Below are 15,754 nucleotides of genomic sequence, written 5' to 3'. Positions count from 1 at the left end.
AGTGGTAGTGGTAGTAGTAGTAGTAGTTGTTGTTGTTGTTCTAGTAGTACACAATGCCATTTAGAATGTGGTCAAATGCAACATATGTCATATTTCGGATTTGTGATTCTTTTTGGGGTTGAGTCTCATCCGGGATTTGGACCCGCACCCTCAGAGTCAGGCACCTAATCGCCAGCACACAAAGTCAGCCGCCTAACCCGCTCAGCCGTGGCCACATCAGTGAATGTGAACAAACAAGATGAGTGATCTTTCAGCAATATTCCAGCAATACACCAGAAATGGGTTTCACACACTATAACCAAGTAGGGAATTGAACCCAGGTCTTCAGCGTGACGAAAGGACGCTTAACCACTAAACTACACCACCGTTCCCACACCAGGCGACCAGTCCGGAGGACCAGTTCAGGAAAACGAACAACGACCCCCTGCACTGCAGCTCTTGATTTTGTTCATCTTGTGCATCTTCCGTGTGACCTGAAGTCCTTTTCAATTGAGTGGGTTACTTAGTTCCAAGTGGTGTATTTTTCAGTGACTTCGGATTAGCAAGGTTCCGGATTAATGTATCCATAGTATATCTGTCTATCCATACAGATCACAGGGATCGATATTCCTTAATTAAATATCAATCGAAGATCGATAAATATCGAAGACCTTACTTCTGCTTTCAGCAAAAAGTTCTGAATGAAATGAATATATTTTCCATTACTGGTGAGTGGTTACATGTCTCAGCAGGGATTATTAAAATGAAAATCATTTTGTAGCATGAATAAAGTCCTAAATTCGTCTATTCTATGAGAAAAAATGTAAAGCCTAATGTACGATATTATCAGTAACACAATGATCACATCGATTATCATTAATGATCCATCCTAACGACGATATTTTCGATAAGCGACAATTTTAACTAGCCATGATCTATTGAATGTATCAAAGTTCATGATGTAATATTTTACATTGAATGTGCAAATACATTGATACGTTTTACGTATAAAACACGTATAAAGCATCTTGATTGTAACTTCAGCTTGGTTGTGTAAAGCTTTCAGTTTTACCGCATGTCCAGCACACTTCTGTCAACATTTATACCTTTTTTCTGAAAGAGCTATGTTTATCCGTATAGATTTTACGATTAGAGTCTTGAGTGTTGGGAACAACGGGAATGTTTCAGATCACATGTATAATATATAAATGTATCAAGACAGTAATCTCATCATTCCTCACTGGGGAGATTCGTTCCATAATATATCTGTATTTATAATATATTTAAAGGTTTAGTGAAGGAACGCTGCATGTCCCATAAAATGTTTGTTATCTGCAATATGTTATTGATATAATAGCTGTATCAGTTTATGGTGATAAATACTGGAATGTTGCTTAAAGCAGCCTAAAAACTAAACTCACTCACGGTTGCAGGCACCAGTATACATATATGGAGACGATCCTCGCTGTGATGTTCCGAATGATCTCCGTCCCATTATAATCATGTGTCAGCGTATTATTGTTCATACATTGTAATGCTCTTGTCAACCAGAGAACTATACATGTATCCATATTTCTTGGGGACCATGGTTAAAGCGTTCCCTTTTCATGCCCAGTACCCGGGTTTGATTCCCTAAGTGTGAAGCCCATTTGTGGAGTCACCCCTCCTTGATACTGCAGGAACATTGATTAATACGACGTAAGATGACGTCAAACGACGTAAAATCACATTCATCCACTCCATATTGTGAAAACGGTCCATGGCTATGGTTGCCTTTCACAAGTGGAAGAATATGCTTTCAGCAATCCATGCTTGCCATAAAAGGCAACTATGCTCTTCTTAAGAGGCGACTAACGGGATCGGGTGATCAGGCTCGCTGACTTGGTTGACACGTCATCGGTTCGCAACTGCGCAGATCGATGTTCATGCTGTTGATCACTGGATGGTCTGATCCATCCTCGATTATTTATAGACCTCCGCCACACAGCTGGGATATTGCTGAGTGGGGCGTAAAATTAAACTCACTCACTTACTCATGGTTGCCTTTTGACATCAAAATTCGGGATCAGTTTGTGGGCATCTAGTGCACATGCCCTTGTATCTTTGATTGAAGTATTGAAAGAATAATTTTTGAGATGACAACTTGAAATGCTTCATAGTTCAACGCATCATGACTAAGACTAAGACTTTGCTGTTCGCTGGCTTACCACTGCATGCGATCGATTAAAACTCAATGCAAACATATTTACGGATGATTGGTCTCTCGACCACCACTTATGACACCAACCAATTCTTCATTGCTACACGTGTAATTCGACCGATTTTGACCTTCAGCTAAACGATCTTGTGTGTCAGAAACGGAAACATGGCTTATCTGATTCCGCATACTTTGATCAAGAGTGTAGTTGTATCTGGTTGGAGTTAGCGTGTAGCTGGTGTGGAAGGATGGATACACTTGATTTGGGAGTATAGCTGTATTCTGTCGGGAGTATGGCAGCACCTGGTTCTGTGTACTGTGATCGAGTGTAAGGATATACTTGGATTGGGAGTAAGGATGTACTTGGATCAGAAGTAAGGAGGTAAGGTAAGGATGTGGGTAAGAATGTACCTGAATAGTACTTGACTATAGTTATATCTGGTTCAAGTTTTTTTGTTTTTTTGTTTTGGGTTGTTGTTTTTTGTTTGTTTTTTTTGTTTTTGTTTTGGTTTGGTTTTTGTTTGTTTGTTCGTTTGTTTGTTTTTGTTTTTGTTTTTCGGGTTTTTTTTTTATTTTGGGTTTTTTTATCCTCTTTATTTCCACAATTTACATGATACATGTAACACAGTATATAGTTAGTTACATGATGTTTGCTTGATACACTTTTAATACACTTTTACAAATCCCAGTCATGAAGTAGATGAACATTTTTGGGTATGTTTACCACAGTGTACACGGATTATGGCTATAGTATAGTATATTCTTTGGGGTAGTACACATAAACAGATTATGAAAACATGACCAAGTGATAGAGTGTATTCCTGCATTGTACCAACTATTTATGAAAAGTGTCTCGTTGCCTACATTGAACACGTAATTAAACCAAATACTCTGGCTTAGTATCCCTTGAATTTAGCGTTATGTATTGCTTTTGTAAATATGATCCCCCTGCAGAGATGACATCTCGCCAGAAGGGATTTCTTATGTAAGGTTTTATGTGTTTTTTCCATATATTCTGGGTCTACTAACCAAAGTCTCGTGTAGGTAAGTATACAATTTTCAGCTTGTGCTCATTTGCAGGTAGTAGAATATAATCTCTTTATCCGTGATATTTTACATGCATAAATAATGTTCTTGATAAGTGGAACACTAATTAAACCGGTTTCATAGTGAATTTCCCTTCTAATTTTATCAAGTTTATTTTTCCATACAAATTTGAAAGATGCCTGTTGAAATTTATTCATTGTTTCATCTGGGGTGATGGAATTGAAGAAAATGAATGGTTTAGTTTTGCTAGTAATAGTGATTTCAAAGTACTATTTCTACCAATAGGTGTACATGTTCTTGTTGACCTTAAGTTCATTTATCTGGTTATGTGATGTACGAGGATCGGGCTAAGAATGTACTTGAATCGGATCAAAGATGCACTTGGATCAGAGGTACTGATATTCTTGGTTCGGGGGTAAGGATGTAGTTGGATCCGGGGTAAGGATATACTTGTATCAGAAGGTAACGGAGGTTCTTTGATCGTGGGTAAGAATGTATTTGAATAGTATTTGACTATAGTATATCTGGTTCAAGTGTGCTTGGTGGCGGAATGTCGGTGTACATTGGCCTTTTCCTTCTGCAGCTTTGAACCTTTTCACATAGTTTCTTTGCACATTCAATATCTGAATAGTATATCAATAATACTGATTTCAACACTGCTTTTGGCATCGTTACTTCAGTATCTCCTGCGCGGGGTGTCGTAACACTCTGCGTGATGGGCGTACGAACATGACGTCATCTCATTATAAAGCGACCGATATGACAGCCAGTTGACACTAGCCATTTAGAAAGCCGCCTGTTGCTAAAGATCGCTTCAAAATTTGAAAACACGAAAATAACGTTCTGGTATGCCATTTGAATAGCCCAAACTCTCTCTCAGTAAAGTCTCTTCCGTTTCAAAATGTTCATTGACATCTGTTATAACTAAAACCAGAAACAGTCGTCATTAATTTCACGGGATGAAGTTAACGTTGTTCGGAATAACTCCGTTAAACTTTTTTGAGGTGTTGTCCTGATTGAAATACATATTCCGACCTTCACATTCCATATCTTGTGGGCATGGCCAGGTGAACGTTCCACAGTGGGAATTCCTCATATCTGTGCATAGCACAAGAGTCGGTAGGTAGCTCTGTGGTTCAAACGTTCACTAGTCTGGCCGCAGATATTGGTTCGATTCCAAACCAGGGGATACAATGTGTGAATCCCGCACTGATAGTCCTAGATTATTGTTGAAAGCATAAAACATTACACACTCGCTCTTTAGTGACATTGAGATCTGGCCACGATTTCTTGCAACAAACAATTCGAGACAGTTGAATGTTTAAATCAATTGCATTTTAAGATACGAAAGCCCAAACAACAAATCTATCCACCAAACTCAAATTTTCAGCTATGTTTAGGTATAAATATTAATTTCAGTTCATTCTGGAAAATGCGAGTAACTTCTAACGCAAGTCAAAACTCATACTTAAGCGTTTTTTTTTTGAGAAATGAGAACCTGATTTTAAGCAACCGTGCAATTATACTATTTTATTGAATGACAAGTCCACTGCATGTTGTTTGGTTTATTGCACGGACATGGTCAGCACTGACCGCAGCTGCGCCTACACGAGGACAACATGTAGCCGGGGTTCCGTCCACACTCCCCCATCAACGACCAGTTCCTGCAGTTGGTATTCGCATCTACACAGGATCCGCCTTCAAACACAACAATGGAAATGTATAGCACGTTTTGACACCTATAAGGACACCTGAGATTACAAACGAGTATAACGACCACTAAGATATAAAACTCGACAAATTCCAGTAACCACTGATATTCATTTGTAAAAAACAATGTTATAATGTAAAACAGTCACTGAGTTAAATAGTTGTGATGACCAAATTTGTAAAATCGCTGTATACAATTAATGTTATATCTCCTCTTTGTGGAAACTAAAATAAACGATCTACTGGTGAGTGAGTGATATTTATTTACATGTTTAGAAGCTTATTTCAGTATATTTAAAAGACGAAGGCGAATGAGGACATGCTACGAGAATGATGGTTCATAGTCAGAATGTTTAGAGACATGGTACCAACGGCTAGGATGTATAAAAAACATAATGTTTTTCGGACACATTTGACGAGGACGATAGGGCTTAATTAGTTAAGTTTTGATAAAAAAATGTGACGATGGAGGAACACATTTTCGTTATTTTCGCCCAGCTATACAGCTTGGAAAGTTCAGCCCGTGTTAAAGAGTTGTAGGTTCAGGCACTCTCGTTCTTACAGACATTCATTCTTAAAGTGGACAAATGGATGATCGCGACGCAGCCAAGTCAACGTTTTTTAAATGGCAATAAAAAATGTTATGTGCACAAATAAAAGTGACGCTCCGATGTCCGAGAAACATTTGACTTATATTAGTTAGTCCTATCGGACTGAGTTACACCAAAGGGACGTAATCCTGCCCATACCGTCCTCACCAACAAATACCCCCACCCACCCCGAAACCCACCCACCCACCCCCACCTCCCCCTCTACCTCCGCCCCCTTCTGCTGACATACTCGACGCCTTGTAACTATACGGCCAAACGTCATGGGCAAAGATTATATATCGAACCTCCTCCCACGCATCTGTTACAGCTTCGTCTGCAGTACACATGCATGTAGCGAGGGTTGGAGCCACATTCCCCTCGAGACGCCCATGGCCTGCAATTGCGGTTCCTGTCCCGACACGTGCCTGAAACAGCAATAATTAGTGATATTCAGAACAATTATGGCTTCATTGGGCTTCATGTGTTTCTTCTTGTCTTTCGTCATGGAGTACCGAAGCATACACACACCCTTACGCAGCGACGGCTTTAGATAACATCACTGCCACAGATTAATCTGCATATAATGTGGCCGGATTTTTCTCATGTTTTTAAACAAACGCAGATATTCGTTATTCAGATCTTACGATGCGTTCTTCATGTTGTGTTGTATTGTTATGTAGATATTCTTCTACACCTGCGACAATAGTTTCACTGAGTTTAGCCTTTTGACTTCAAACACTGTCCCCAAGTGGGGAATCGAACCCGGCGTGACGAGGGGCCATTTTGATGACTAGGCTACCCAACCGCCCCGTTGAGACAGTATGGTCTGTGTCAATACATATTTATGTATGAAAGGGACTGCTTTGTTGACTTTCCGTAGGACTTCGAACAGCACAAGCTATCAAAATCACTACCCAAAAGATACCATTTATAATTTTGGTTGTGCAAAATGACATTACACAATATGTTGAATGGACTGACGACTCCTCTGGCCTGTGGCAGTTCTAGGTACACCATGCGCGTTTCATGGTGAGAGTGTGGTTCATACCTGAACCAGTTCCAGTGCCAGTGCCAGTGCCAGTGCCAGTGCCAGTGCCAGTGCCAGTTCCAGTGCCAGTGCCAGTGCCGGTTCCGGTTCCGGTTCCGGTGCCAGTTCCAGTTTCGGTTTCGTTTCCACTGCCACCACCCCCAGAGTTGCAGTCCATCATCAGGCGCTGGTCTCTCTCAACATCTGCAACATTAGCAGAAAGCACGTCGCATTTAACTATCCCAAGCAGGAGTTATTCTACTAGTATATATCACAATAATGGAAACTGGTAGACAAGTTCTGATTGCTAGCCATTTTGACTAATTACTTGGATTTTAATGTGCGGCAAAGATAACTGGGTTTCGGCTGAAATACAGTAATCACTAATCAGGACTAGTCGCGCCCATGTGAAACAAAAGACAAATTGTGAATATATATTACATACCTCTCGTTGCCATACACCTTCTGAGGTATGTGTTCCCGCAGGGAAATACTTCCTGTATCAGAGAATACAACTGCGGGTCGTACTCTCGCAGTTTCTCGCGGGTGTTGACGTCGTTGTGGATGCCGTTGGGGACGGCGGAGTAAGCGTTGACGTTGAAGTAGCTTTGTGTTCCTTCTGCCTGAAGAGAGATGGTGACAAACTGTGAACTCAGATGTCAATAAAATACGTCAATGCCTGGATATATCCAGTCTCGGTAATAACATTAACCGAAAGTGACTTCATCGAGTACAACAAGCAAACAAGCAAAAAAAAGTGGTGAAACGTGTGTGAATGAATAACTGAAATATGACAGACTATCAAATGAACAGAAACATATAATATACACCGACACTGGCATTCTTCCTTTGATACGATTTTTCTTGGTTTACAATTTGTGATATGACGGCAGTCACAGTCATATCACAACCATCTCTCTCACCCTACTTGATTAGCCCAAATGTGAGAATTTTACGCTAATATTAGCCTGAAAACTGTCTACAAGGCATTCGCAGCAATACGTCATTCGTAAGCCATTGGTGTAGCAGAGAGTTACGATACATCGCAACGTTACGAACGCTATGTGGAAGTGGTCACAAAGTGTGAAGTCGTTCATTTTGACAGATGGTATAAAAATGATGCAGAACCATAATTTCACTGATTCGAAAGGAAACGTCTTGTACCGCGTGTTTAGAAAACAAGGGGTATCCTGGGTCAGCAATCGGCACAGTTGTAAGATCTAGCTGAAATGAGGGTCAGATGGACGAAGGCGTTGCCATAACCTGACAAGCATTCGATCATATGTGGCTAGAAAGCTACTGTAAACTCATTCTCTCACACTCACGCGTGCGCGCACACATCACAAAAACATGCCAGCACGCACGCACACGCACACGCACACGCACACGCACGCTCGTTATGTTTGTACTTACAAAGTATTCTTCCACAGTAGTCATGGCGTAGGTCCTGCGCCACCTACCGGCAGACTTGGCCTGGTAGAAAAGCGACTGTAGGCGACTCTGCCAGCCTGGAATGGCATACTTGGCGCCCAGTAGATGGATGCCATGGGCGAACTCGTGAAGGAAGATGTCCTCAAACCGATACCTGATGCCATATCATGGAAAATACATGAATCATTCACATTTGTATATAGTTCATGAAGTGCAATCGCACGTTTTCAAAATCTTTGCCGTCTGTTCTCAACTTATTTACAGGCCAGCAACAGCAACAGAAGCACCCACTTAGAACAGTAGAATATGAAGAGTTATGTCCCTTCTTTATGAGTCCCAGCAATACAGCTGGAATTTTGCTGAGTACGGCGTAAAAATAAACTCACTCATTCACTCTTTATGGGTCTTCTTGGCGTTTGTTTAGCTGCGAAAGCTCTCCAGCATATTTGTCGGGTAGAAATCCAATTTTTATTCATAATTATACCTGTCCGTATTGTAACACAAGATGTTTTCCTCGCCTCCTGTTGACACTGGGGAGTGTTCCGTCGCCCCAAGTCCACGTGCTCGGGCGTTCCAGGCGGGACCAAGCCAGGCGTGTTCAGGAATGGACACTGTTCCTTCCCGAACTCCGATCACTGCCACCCTCCCCGACAGTCGGTAGTAGGACTGTCGCACACCGCTGTGGTCGGCGAGGAGGAAGCGAAGGACGTAACAGGCGCGGCGAAGAGCGTCGTCGGGGACGTTGACGGAACCTGCGGTACATAAAGTCATCATTCTTGAATCCATTTCTTCAAAACCGTAAACAAGGATTAAAAAATAGATAGCATACAGAATTACATATAAAAGGATTTTTCATTCACATGACGTCCCACTTATCACCACCTGTTCACCTGTTTTAATCACTGACATGTTTTTGTACTCCCGGAGGAAAACAAATTTGACGGTTTCAATTTTGACCAAAGGTTTTCAATTGCATTCGCCAAATCAAGTCTTAGAGACAGCATGCTGAAGCATAACAGTAAAAGCAAAGTATTTGTTTGTATTTTCGAGTGTCATGTTCTTTTTTTTTATTTGCATCGCATCGCAATATTTCACCTATGTGAGAGGTACATGATGGAATCTTGACAAAGAAACCAGTGATTCATGTTTTGGGTATCGTTCTACCGTTGGGATACGTGAGCCAAGTCACCATGTCGTAACAGAATCGGGTAGTCAGGCTCGCTGACTTGGTTGACAAATGTTAACTTAACCCTATTGCTTAGATCTCATGACGTTGAACGCTAGATTGTCTGGTCCAGACTATTATTTACAGACAGCAGCCATAAAACTGGAATATTGCTAATTACGTTGTTAGTAGCAAACAACAGGTCACCTAATACGGGTATCCCATATGCCTCTGTATATTTCTGGTAGAAATACGACAATCCACTCGGCCTGATGTTGCGTGCGCTTCTCAACGGCTCAGGAACTCCCCGGATGTTGCTGCAAGTGTTGGTAGAGGTGGAAGTGCCTGGCCGCCCTCCAAGCGCATTCAATAGGGCAAAACCTTCATCAAAAGAGTATAAGAAAAGTTCAAGCTTGAATGTCAAACAAGTTTTGTATCACACTGGAGACAAACATTAGCGAATACTTTACCACTGTAGTGAGGCAATCCCCATAATAATCATTTTGATCGGAGATAAACTGCCTCAGTTTCTGTGCCTACAAACCTTTAGATGGCCACCGGGATCATGGACTAGGAATGTGATGTCGTCCGACCAGTGGGTGGTTCTCCGATACAAAGTGCTGTGATACCATGTTCCCAAACGGAAACGACAACCATTTTCCCAAACGGAATCTACTACCATGATGCCAAACGGAATCTACCACAATGATGCCCAACGGAATATATTATCATGGTACCAAACGGAATCTGCTACCCTGATCCCAAATAGAATCTACCACAATGATGTCAGTTTACTACCATGATCCCAAACAGAACCTATCACAATGATGGCAATCTACTACCATGATGCCAAACAGAACCTACCACAATGATGCCAATAGGAACCAACCACCATGATGCCAAACGGAACATACTACATGTACCATGGGCCATGATACTGAAGAGAATTCACTACCATGATGCCAAAGAGAATCCACTACCATGATGCCAAACGGAACCTACCACAATGATGAAAACAGAACGCCTAAATACTTTCTCAGTTAACAAACATCTTTTGGACAGCCATAGTCGCTTCAGGACGCGACATATGGCAAATGTGAATACACTAATCGAGCCAGTGCGTTATTTTCAAGTTGATGTCATAAGAAAATCCTTCCCACCGTTTACTTAGTCATGTTTTCTACTCTCCAAACTAATTACTATGGAATGGTGTCTCATTTGGCACTAGATATCATTACAAGTTATTCCCTGGTCATGAGGGGTGGGGGAGGGGGGCGGGGATGGGGGTGGGTGGGGGTGGGGGGCATGGATTGATGTACCGTCAATGTGTGTTTACATAACACAAACATAACAAACATCGAGGGGACATCAACATATGGGCCCAAAGGCACCAGTGAACAACGTATATATCTTACCGAACACCTCAATGGTAATTTGGAACAGTTCCAAGCCCAGGTATCGGATCGTACACTTAAGCCAACCTGTGTGAATCAAACGATTCGAATCTTGCATCTTGCAGGGTTTTTTCCCCACATGTATTGTCTTAGTCACCGCGGTGTAATTCCCCTTTTTAATATTCACAGGGACTACATTTGAACGTTCTGTCAAAATTTATGTATTGAAATGGGAGGTAAATCGTTTTGTAGACATCCCTAGATATTGGAGACGACACAGGAAAAACAAAATTAGAGTTATCTCCCCTCCATTGAGTTGCATTAGCAAGATATCGGTAATTTCCGTGCATCATGCGTAGTTCAATGTTAATTCCAGATAAGGAAGTACTCCCACGAAGTACCGAATGAGTTGCCATTGGCTGCAGGGTACATTACAGTGTACTTCGCTTGACAATATTCTTGAACGGATTCTGTAGACGGATGGGAACAGACAAGGTAAACATGAAGACGCTGTCATTTATTATGCATCACACCTCTCTTATTATCTAAAATGCGAATCAAACAGAACTGTTCATAGTGATTCTACACACGGAACTTCAACGTGGATGAAACAGCCTACCTGCATCTGTGGAGTGATAGTAGTCAGCTTCCGTTAAAGGTCGCAGAGGGTCATCCCAGTCAAAGGTCAATGCAAAATCACTGCCTGGAACTTGTCGTCTGATTCGACCTGTGATCAAATTATAACAAGTCTCATTAATATTCAGATCTTAGTTCTTGTTGTAGCTAAACAAGAATCCGAGGATATCATAATACAGGTGACGCTAGAACAACATTTTGCGACCTTTTATCGACCAATGAAATCATTTTCAATGAGAGAACGTTAGCCAGTCAGCAAGCAGCTTTCAGTTGTAGTGTGGCACTAGTTTCGAACTGGCGGCTTCCATTTCACGCTAGCTACATGTCTGTTTGAAAAATGCCATGGGCTTTGAAACTTCCCGTTTAAATTGTTTATCCAACTGTCGCAAGCGATAGGCCATTAGTTTGACGGAATCTGTCGCCCAGCCCGTTAGAAATAATCGTGTTGACCTTTTCGAAGTTGCATGTTTGGAAAGCATGCATTTTTCATGTAACTGATGACGGGCTCTGATACATGCTTCACTGTAAATCGCTTTCCACGAGTTGTTTTTATGAACATATTATGATGGGACAATCATCTTTAAGTTTGAAAAACCTTTAAACTCATACACACAATACTTGTTATTGACAAATTATGAAACTTCATCATATTCATATTTGCTTACTTTAGTTAAGGTCTAAGATCTTTTGTGTCTATTGACTTGTCGCCTTCCTGTACAATATGGTATACACTGTAGTTTAGACTTACTAGCGTAAATACAGCCACTTACTTAAGGCTTACTGTTTTAAACTAAATATTGGAAAAAATAGCTATTCTGTTTAAAGGTAATGTTTACATATGAATTGATATATTGTAAAACGAATTCCTAAAGTTGAAAAGATTATTTTCATGAGTTCAGTAAATGACAAAAATCAGTGAAAATGGGCGAATTCTTAAAAAACTATACACCTCTCCGCAGCTGTTCACATGCAGGATGTTTACACATGCTTTTCTGCAATTTGATGCATGTCGAACTGTGTGAAGCTTGCGGTTGGTTCCCCCAAGTTAGTGGAGAAATCAATCTTCGACGTAACCACATATTATACATATTACATATTCAATGCAGCATATACCGAGGAAAAAAATGATTTTTTTGTCCGAGGCTTTCTCACAAACTTTGTGTCGCATAGCTTGTGAAGAAACCTGGGAAAAAGTGAGTGAAGGAGTACTTGTGCTTTCATATGATCCCTTATTTATTTACTTCATGACAAATACACACACACACACACACACACACACACACACACACACACACACACACACACACACACACACACACACACACACACACACACACATACATACATACATACATACATATGCATAACATATAGTGAGCGTTGTACATGAGTGTAAACCTTTGAAGAGAAGTATATTATGTTTTTGAGTGTTAGTTATCTGTACTGACCCTGTACCACCGCTCGGGGGATGAGTGGATGATGGTTATTGGGTGTGTTTGCATTTGTTAGCGAAAACTAAGATATCATGTTCATTATAACCGTAACGATCCGGGTTAGTACTGATCTTCATTAACCCATGGCCATGCTTGTCGTAAGATGCTATTAACGGGATCGTACCTGTGAAGGTCCGAGGTAGAACAGGCTTTCAGCACCCCATGCTTGCTATATAAAGGCGAATATACTTGTCATAAGAGGCGATTAACGGGATCGGGTGGTCAGGCTCGCTGACCTGGTTGACACATGTCATCGGTTCCCATTTGCGCAGATCGATGCTCATGCTGTTGATCAGTGGATTGTCCAGACTCGATTATTTACAGACCGCCGCCATATAGCTGGAATATTGCTGAGTGCGGCGTAAAACTAAACTCCTTCTCTCACTTTTCACTGGATCGGGTGGTCGGGCTTGCGATCTTGGTTGATGCAGATCGATACTTGCGATGTTGATCACTGGATTGTCTGGTCGATTATTCACAGACCTATATTCCATATAGCTGGAATTTTGCAGAGTGCTCCGTTAAACCACAAGCAAATACATTGGTCTGTCACTGACCATCATGAGATTGTGATTACAGTGAACATATGTTTTGTTTTTTTATGTTTAAAGGTTCAAAACATGCGTGTATGTTTGTTAAAATGTCAATTTTTAGGTTTTGGAATAATATTTTGTTGTAGACTCCCTCAACTGTCGTTGTTTATTTAATGTTTTACCCCTAAATATTAAGAACATGACATAAAACCTTCGCTACGGTTACATCATTGACTGAAAGCGATAAAAGTCTAGAGGCGGACAGTCTAGATGAGCTGTGCTATGATACCGGCATGGCATGACCGCTTCACATCGTATATTTAGACATTAATAGGAAAGGGCCTTAGAGGAGTTGAAAAATATAGGCCCATTTGTCATATCTGCCTTAAAGCAATTTGAAAAATAAAGCCCATTTGTCATATTTGAAAAATATTCAAAGAATCAGATGTTACTGACTTACCTGAATGAGCGATCTGGATCCCGGCGAGTAAAATCACCAACAGGGCAATGTGTAGATTCATAATGACTGTTACTGATGTCACCGTGTTCCTAGGCAAATGACACATGCACTTATCTAGTGGCAGTCCCGGGTGTCATGCACTGACAGGCTTGTCACATGTAATTGGTTCTCAAACAGGATGTAATTATAATAATCTGCTCTTTATCGGGGCTCAAAATTTTGCTATTCGATAGAAATTCAACTTTAGCAGGAGTGTACCAACGAAATGCAGTATGCCCAATTACAAATATACAAATTACCCGTGAAGATCAGGGTTAAAATCGGTCTTCATAAACCCATGTTTGTGGAAAGAGGTGACGAACAGGGACTACATTTTTAAGCTCTCTTAAAAACATGTCAACCTATCCCAACTGCATAGATCGGTACTCATGTTGTTGATCACTGGACTGCCTCGTCCTGAATCGATTACTGACAGACCGCCGCCATAGCTGGAATAGTGCTGTGTGAGGCGTTAAACAATAAGCGAACAAACCTTACCCTTGACTTGTATGCTATAAGCGACAAATTTCACAAACTGGTTCCATGGGTATGCACTGACGCTCCATTCTCCGGGAACCACGTTCAGATTTCTTGGTAAAGATAACTTCCGGTGCGACCCCACCCCAGTCCCTTACAACAGGTTACATATCTCCACGTGAAGAAACGGGTTAGAATCGATATTCATGTATCCATGCTCAGCGCTTCCTGTTAAGGCGTAGCTCAAACATATAACGCCTCTCTGAAAACAATCTCTGTGAAGGTCTGGCTCTCCGTGTCAAGCTGACATATTCCAGCATGGGCGGTTAGGTAGCTTTGTGGTTAAAGCATTTGCTCATCAAGCTGCAGACCCGGGTTCGATTCCCCTCATGGGCACAGTGTGTGAAGCCCATTTCTGGTACCCCCGCCGTAATATGGCTTGCATATTGCTATAAGCGGTGTAAAACTGAAATCACTCTGTCACTATTCTATTATCTTCATATGCATTTACTCTTCGTCAGAAAAACGATGAATTTATTTTCGATCCTGTGAGGGGCGACTAACGGGATACTGAGTGACATTGCATCACATGTGTATAGATTTATTTATTATAATTATCTATATTGTGGCGGTGTGTGATCCTGTTTGTAGCGCTCAGGCAACAAATCAGGCAAGTGAGTTTGTTCAAAATTCCCTCAGTTCGCCCAGCAGAAAATGAGTACCCAATCATGTGACTATAACCTTATAGCGCCTAGGAGGCAGCTTGGGTAATTACAATCAGATTCTGATTACAGTGAGCAACAAATCAGATGGATACTAGGCGCCATGTAAATGATTTATTATTATCGTTATCACATTGATAACCCATGAAAACACACGGAAAAACGAATAAGTGAACCGGATAGTGTGGTCCAAACTCAATGTCTGTGTGCTTGTTTTTGTCACAATATTGTATAACACTCAGAAATATTCCTGAATAACATCTGGACCAGCCAGTTCATTGATCAACAGCATGAGCATCGACATAGCCTATCTGGATACGATGACGTTTCAACTAAGGCTTTGAGTCTGACCACTGGTACCTTTTGTGACCTCCCAAGACAAAGTTTGCTAAAGACTATTTTAAACCGGATCTTCACTGTTTGAAATGTATATCAGAGAACATAGTTTATAATGTTGATAGTAGCTTGATGCAAATATTCTACTCATGATCGAAGGTCAAATCCATTAACAGGATAAACAGTTTTAGATCAGTTTTTCTGATTTCGGTATAATTTGGACAACTGCGTGGGTAATGTAAGCACTTACTCCAATTTCAAACGCACCTCGACATTCAATTTTGTCATCTAGGAATCGTTCAAATAGCTGCGGCCTTGTAACCTATGGCAGCTTGAACCAGTCAGTGAAGTAGGAGTTTATTTACATCGGCAAATTTCAGTCAAAGGGTGAAGTATATAAACCTGTGGAAAGTAAAACAACTAGAATATCAAATATATAAATATAAAAATAGAAATTAGGTCTGAAACATTTTACCCATACAGGACAGCACAGAATGAAAACAGGTGTTGTGTGAAAA

General features: G+C 41.0%; 1 protein-coding gene across 2 annotated transcripts; it reads right to left on the bottom strand.

Moving 5' to 3' along the window:
• Nucleotides 1-4,733: 4,733 nt before the first annotated feature.
• Nucleotides 4,734-15,523, bottom strand: LOC137282279 (uncharacterized). 2 transcript variants are annotated; one of them, XM_067814013.1, is made up of 10 exons: nt 15,487-15,523; nt 13,663-13,751; nt 11,160-11,267; nt 9,354-9,527; nt 8,466-8,733; nt 7,964-8,135; nt 6,996-7,173; nt 6,572-6,754; nt 5,829-5,948; nt 4,734-4,921 (listed from the first exon to the last, which is right to left on the bottom strand). In XM_067814013.1, the coding sequence occupies exons 2-10, from the start codon at nt 13,721-13,723 to the stop codon at nt 4,806-4,808; spliced, it is 1,380 nt and encodes a 459-aa protein (XP_067670114.1). In that variant the 5' UTR covers nt 13,724-13,751; nt 15,487-15,523; the 3' UTR covers nt 4,734-4,805. The 2 variants fall into 2 exon arrangements, with proteins under 2 accessions (XP_067670114.1, XP_067670113.1); XM_067814012.1 differs by lacking the exon at nt 15,487-15,523 and adding an exon at nt 14,200-14,442.
• Nucleotides 15,524-15,754: the final 231 nt, after the last annotated feature.

This window comes from Haliotis asinina, chromosome 4 (genome assembly GCF_037392515.1).
Source record: "Haliotis asinina isolate JCU_RB_2024 chromosome 4, JCU_Hal_asi_v2, whole genome shotgun sequence".
Classification (NCBI taxonomy): domain Eukaryota; kingdom Metazoa; phylum Mollusca; class Gastropoda; order Lepetellida; family Haliotidae; genus Haliotis; species Haliotis asinina.
This window is presented reverse-complemented; position numbering and strand designations above follow the sequence as displayed.

What these genes read in the sequence shown, in the direction of transcription:
- LOC137282279 (XM_067814013.1), bottom strand. Translation starts at nt 13,723, where the DNA reads ATGAATCTACACATTGCCCTGTTGGTGATTTTACTCGCCGGGATCCAG. An exon ending in CTACTGTGGAAGAATACTTT is followed by an intron (nt 7,174 to 7,963) that starts GTAAGTACAAAC and finishes ATCTCTCTTCAG; the next exon opens with GCAGAAGGAACACAAAGCTA. An exon ending in AAGGTGTATGGCAACGAGAG is followed by an intron (nt 6,755 to 6,995) that starts GTATGTAATATA and finishes CTAATGTTGCAG; the next exon opens with ATGTTGAGAGAGACCAGCGC.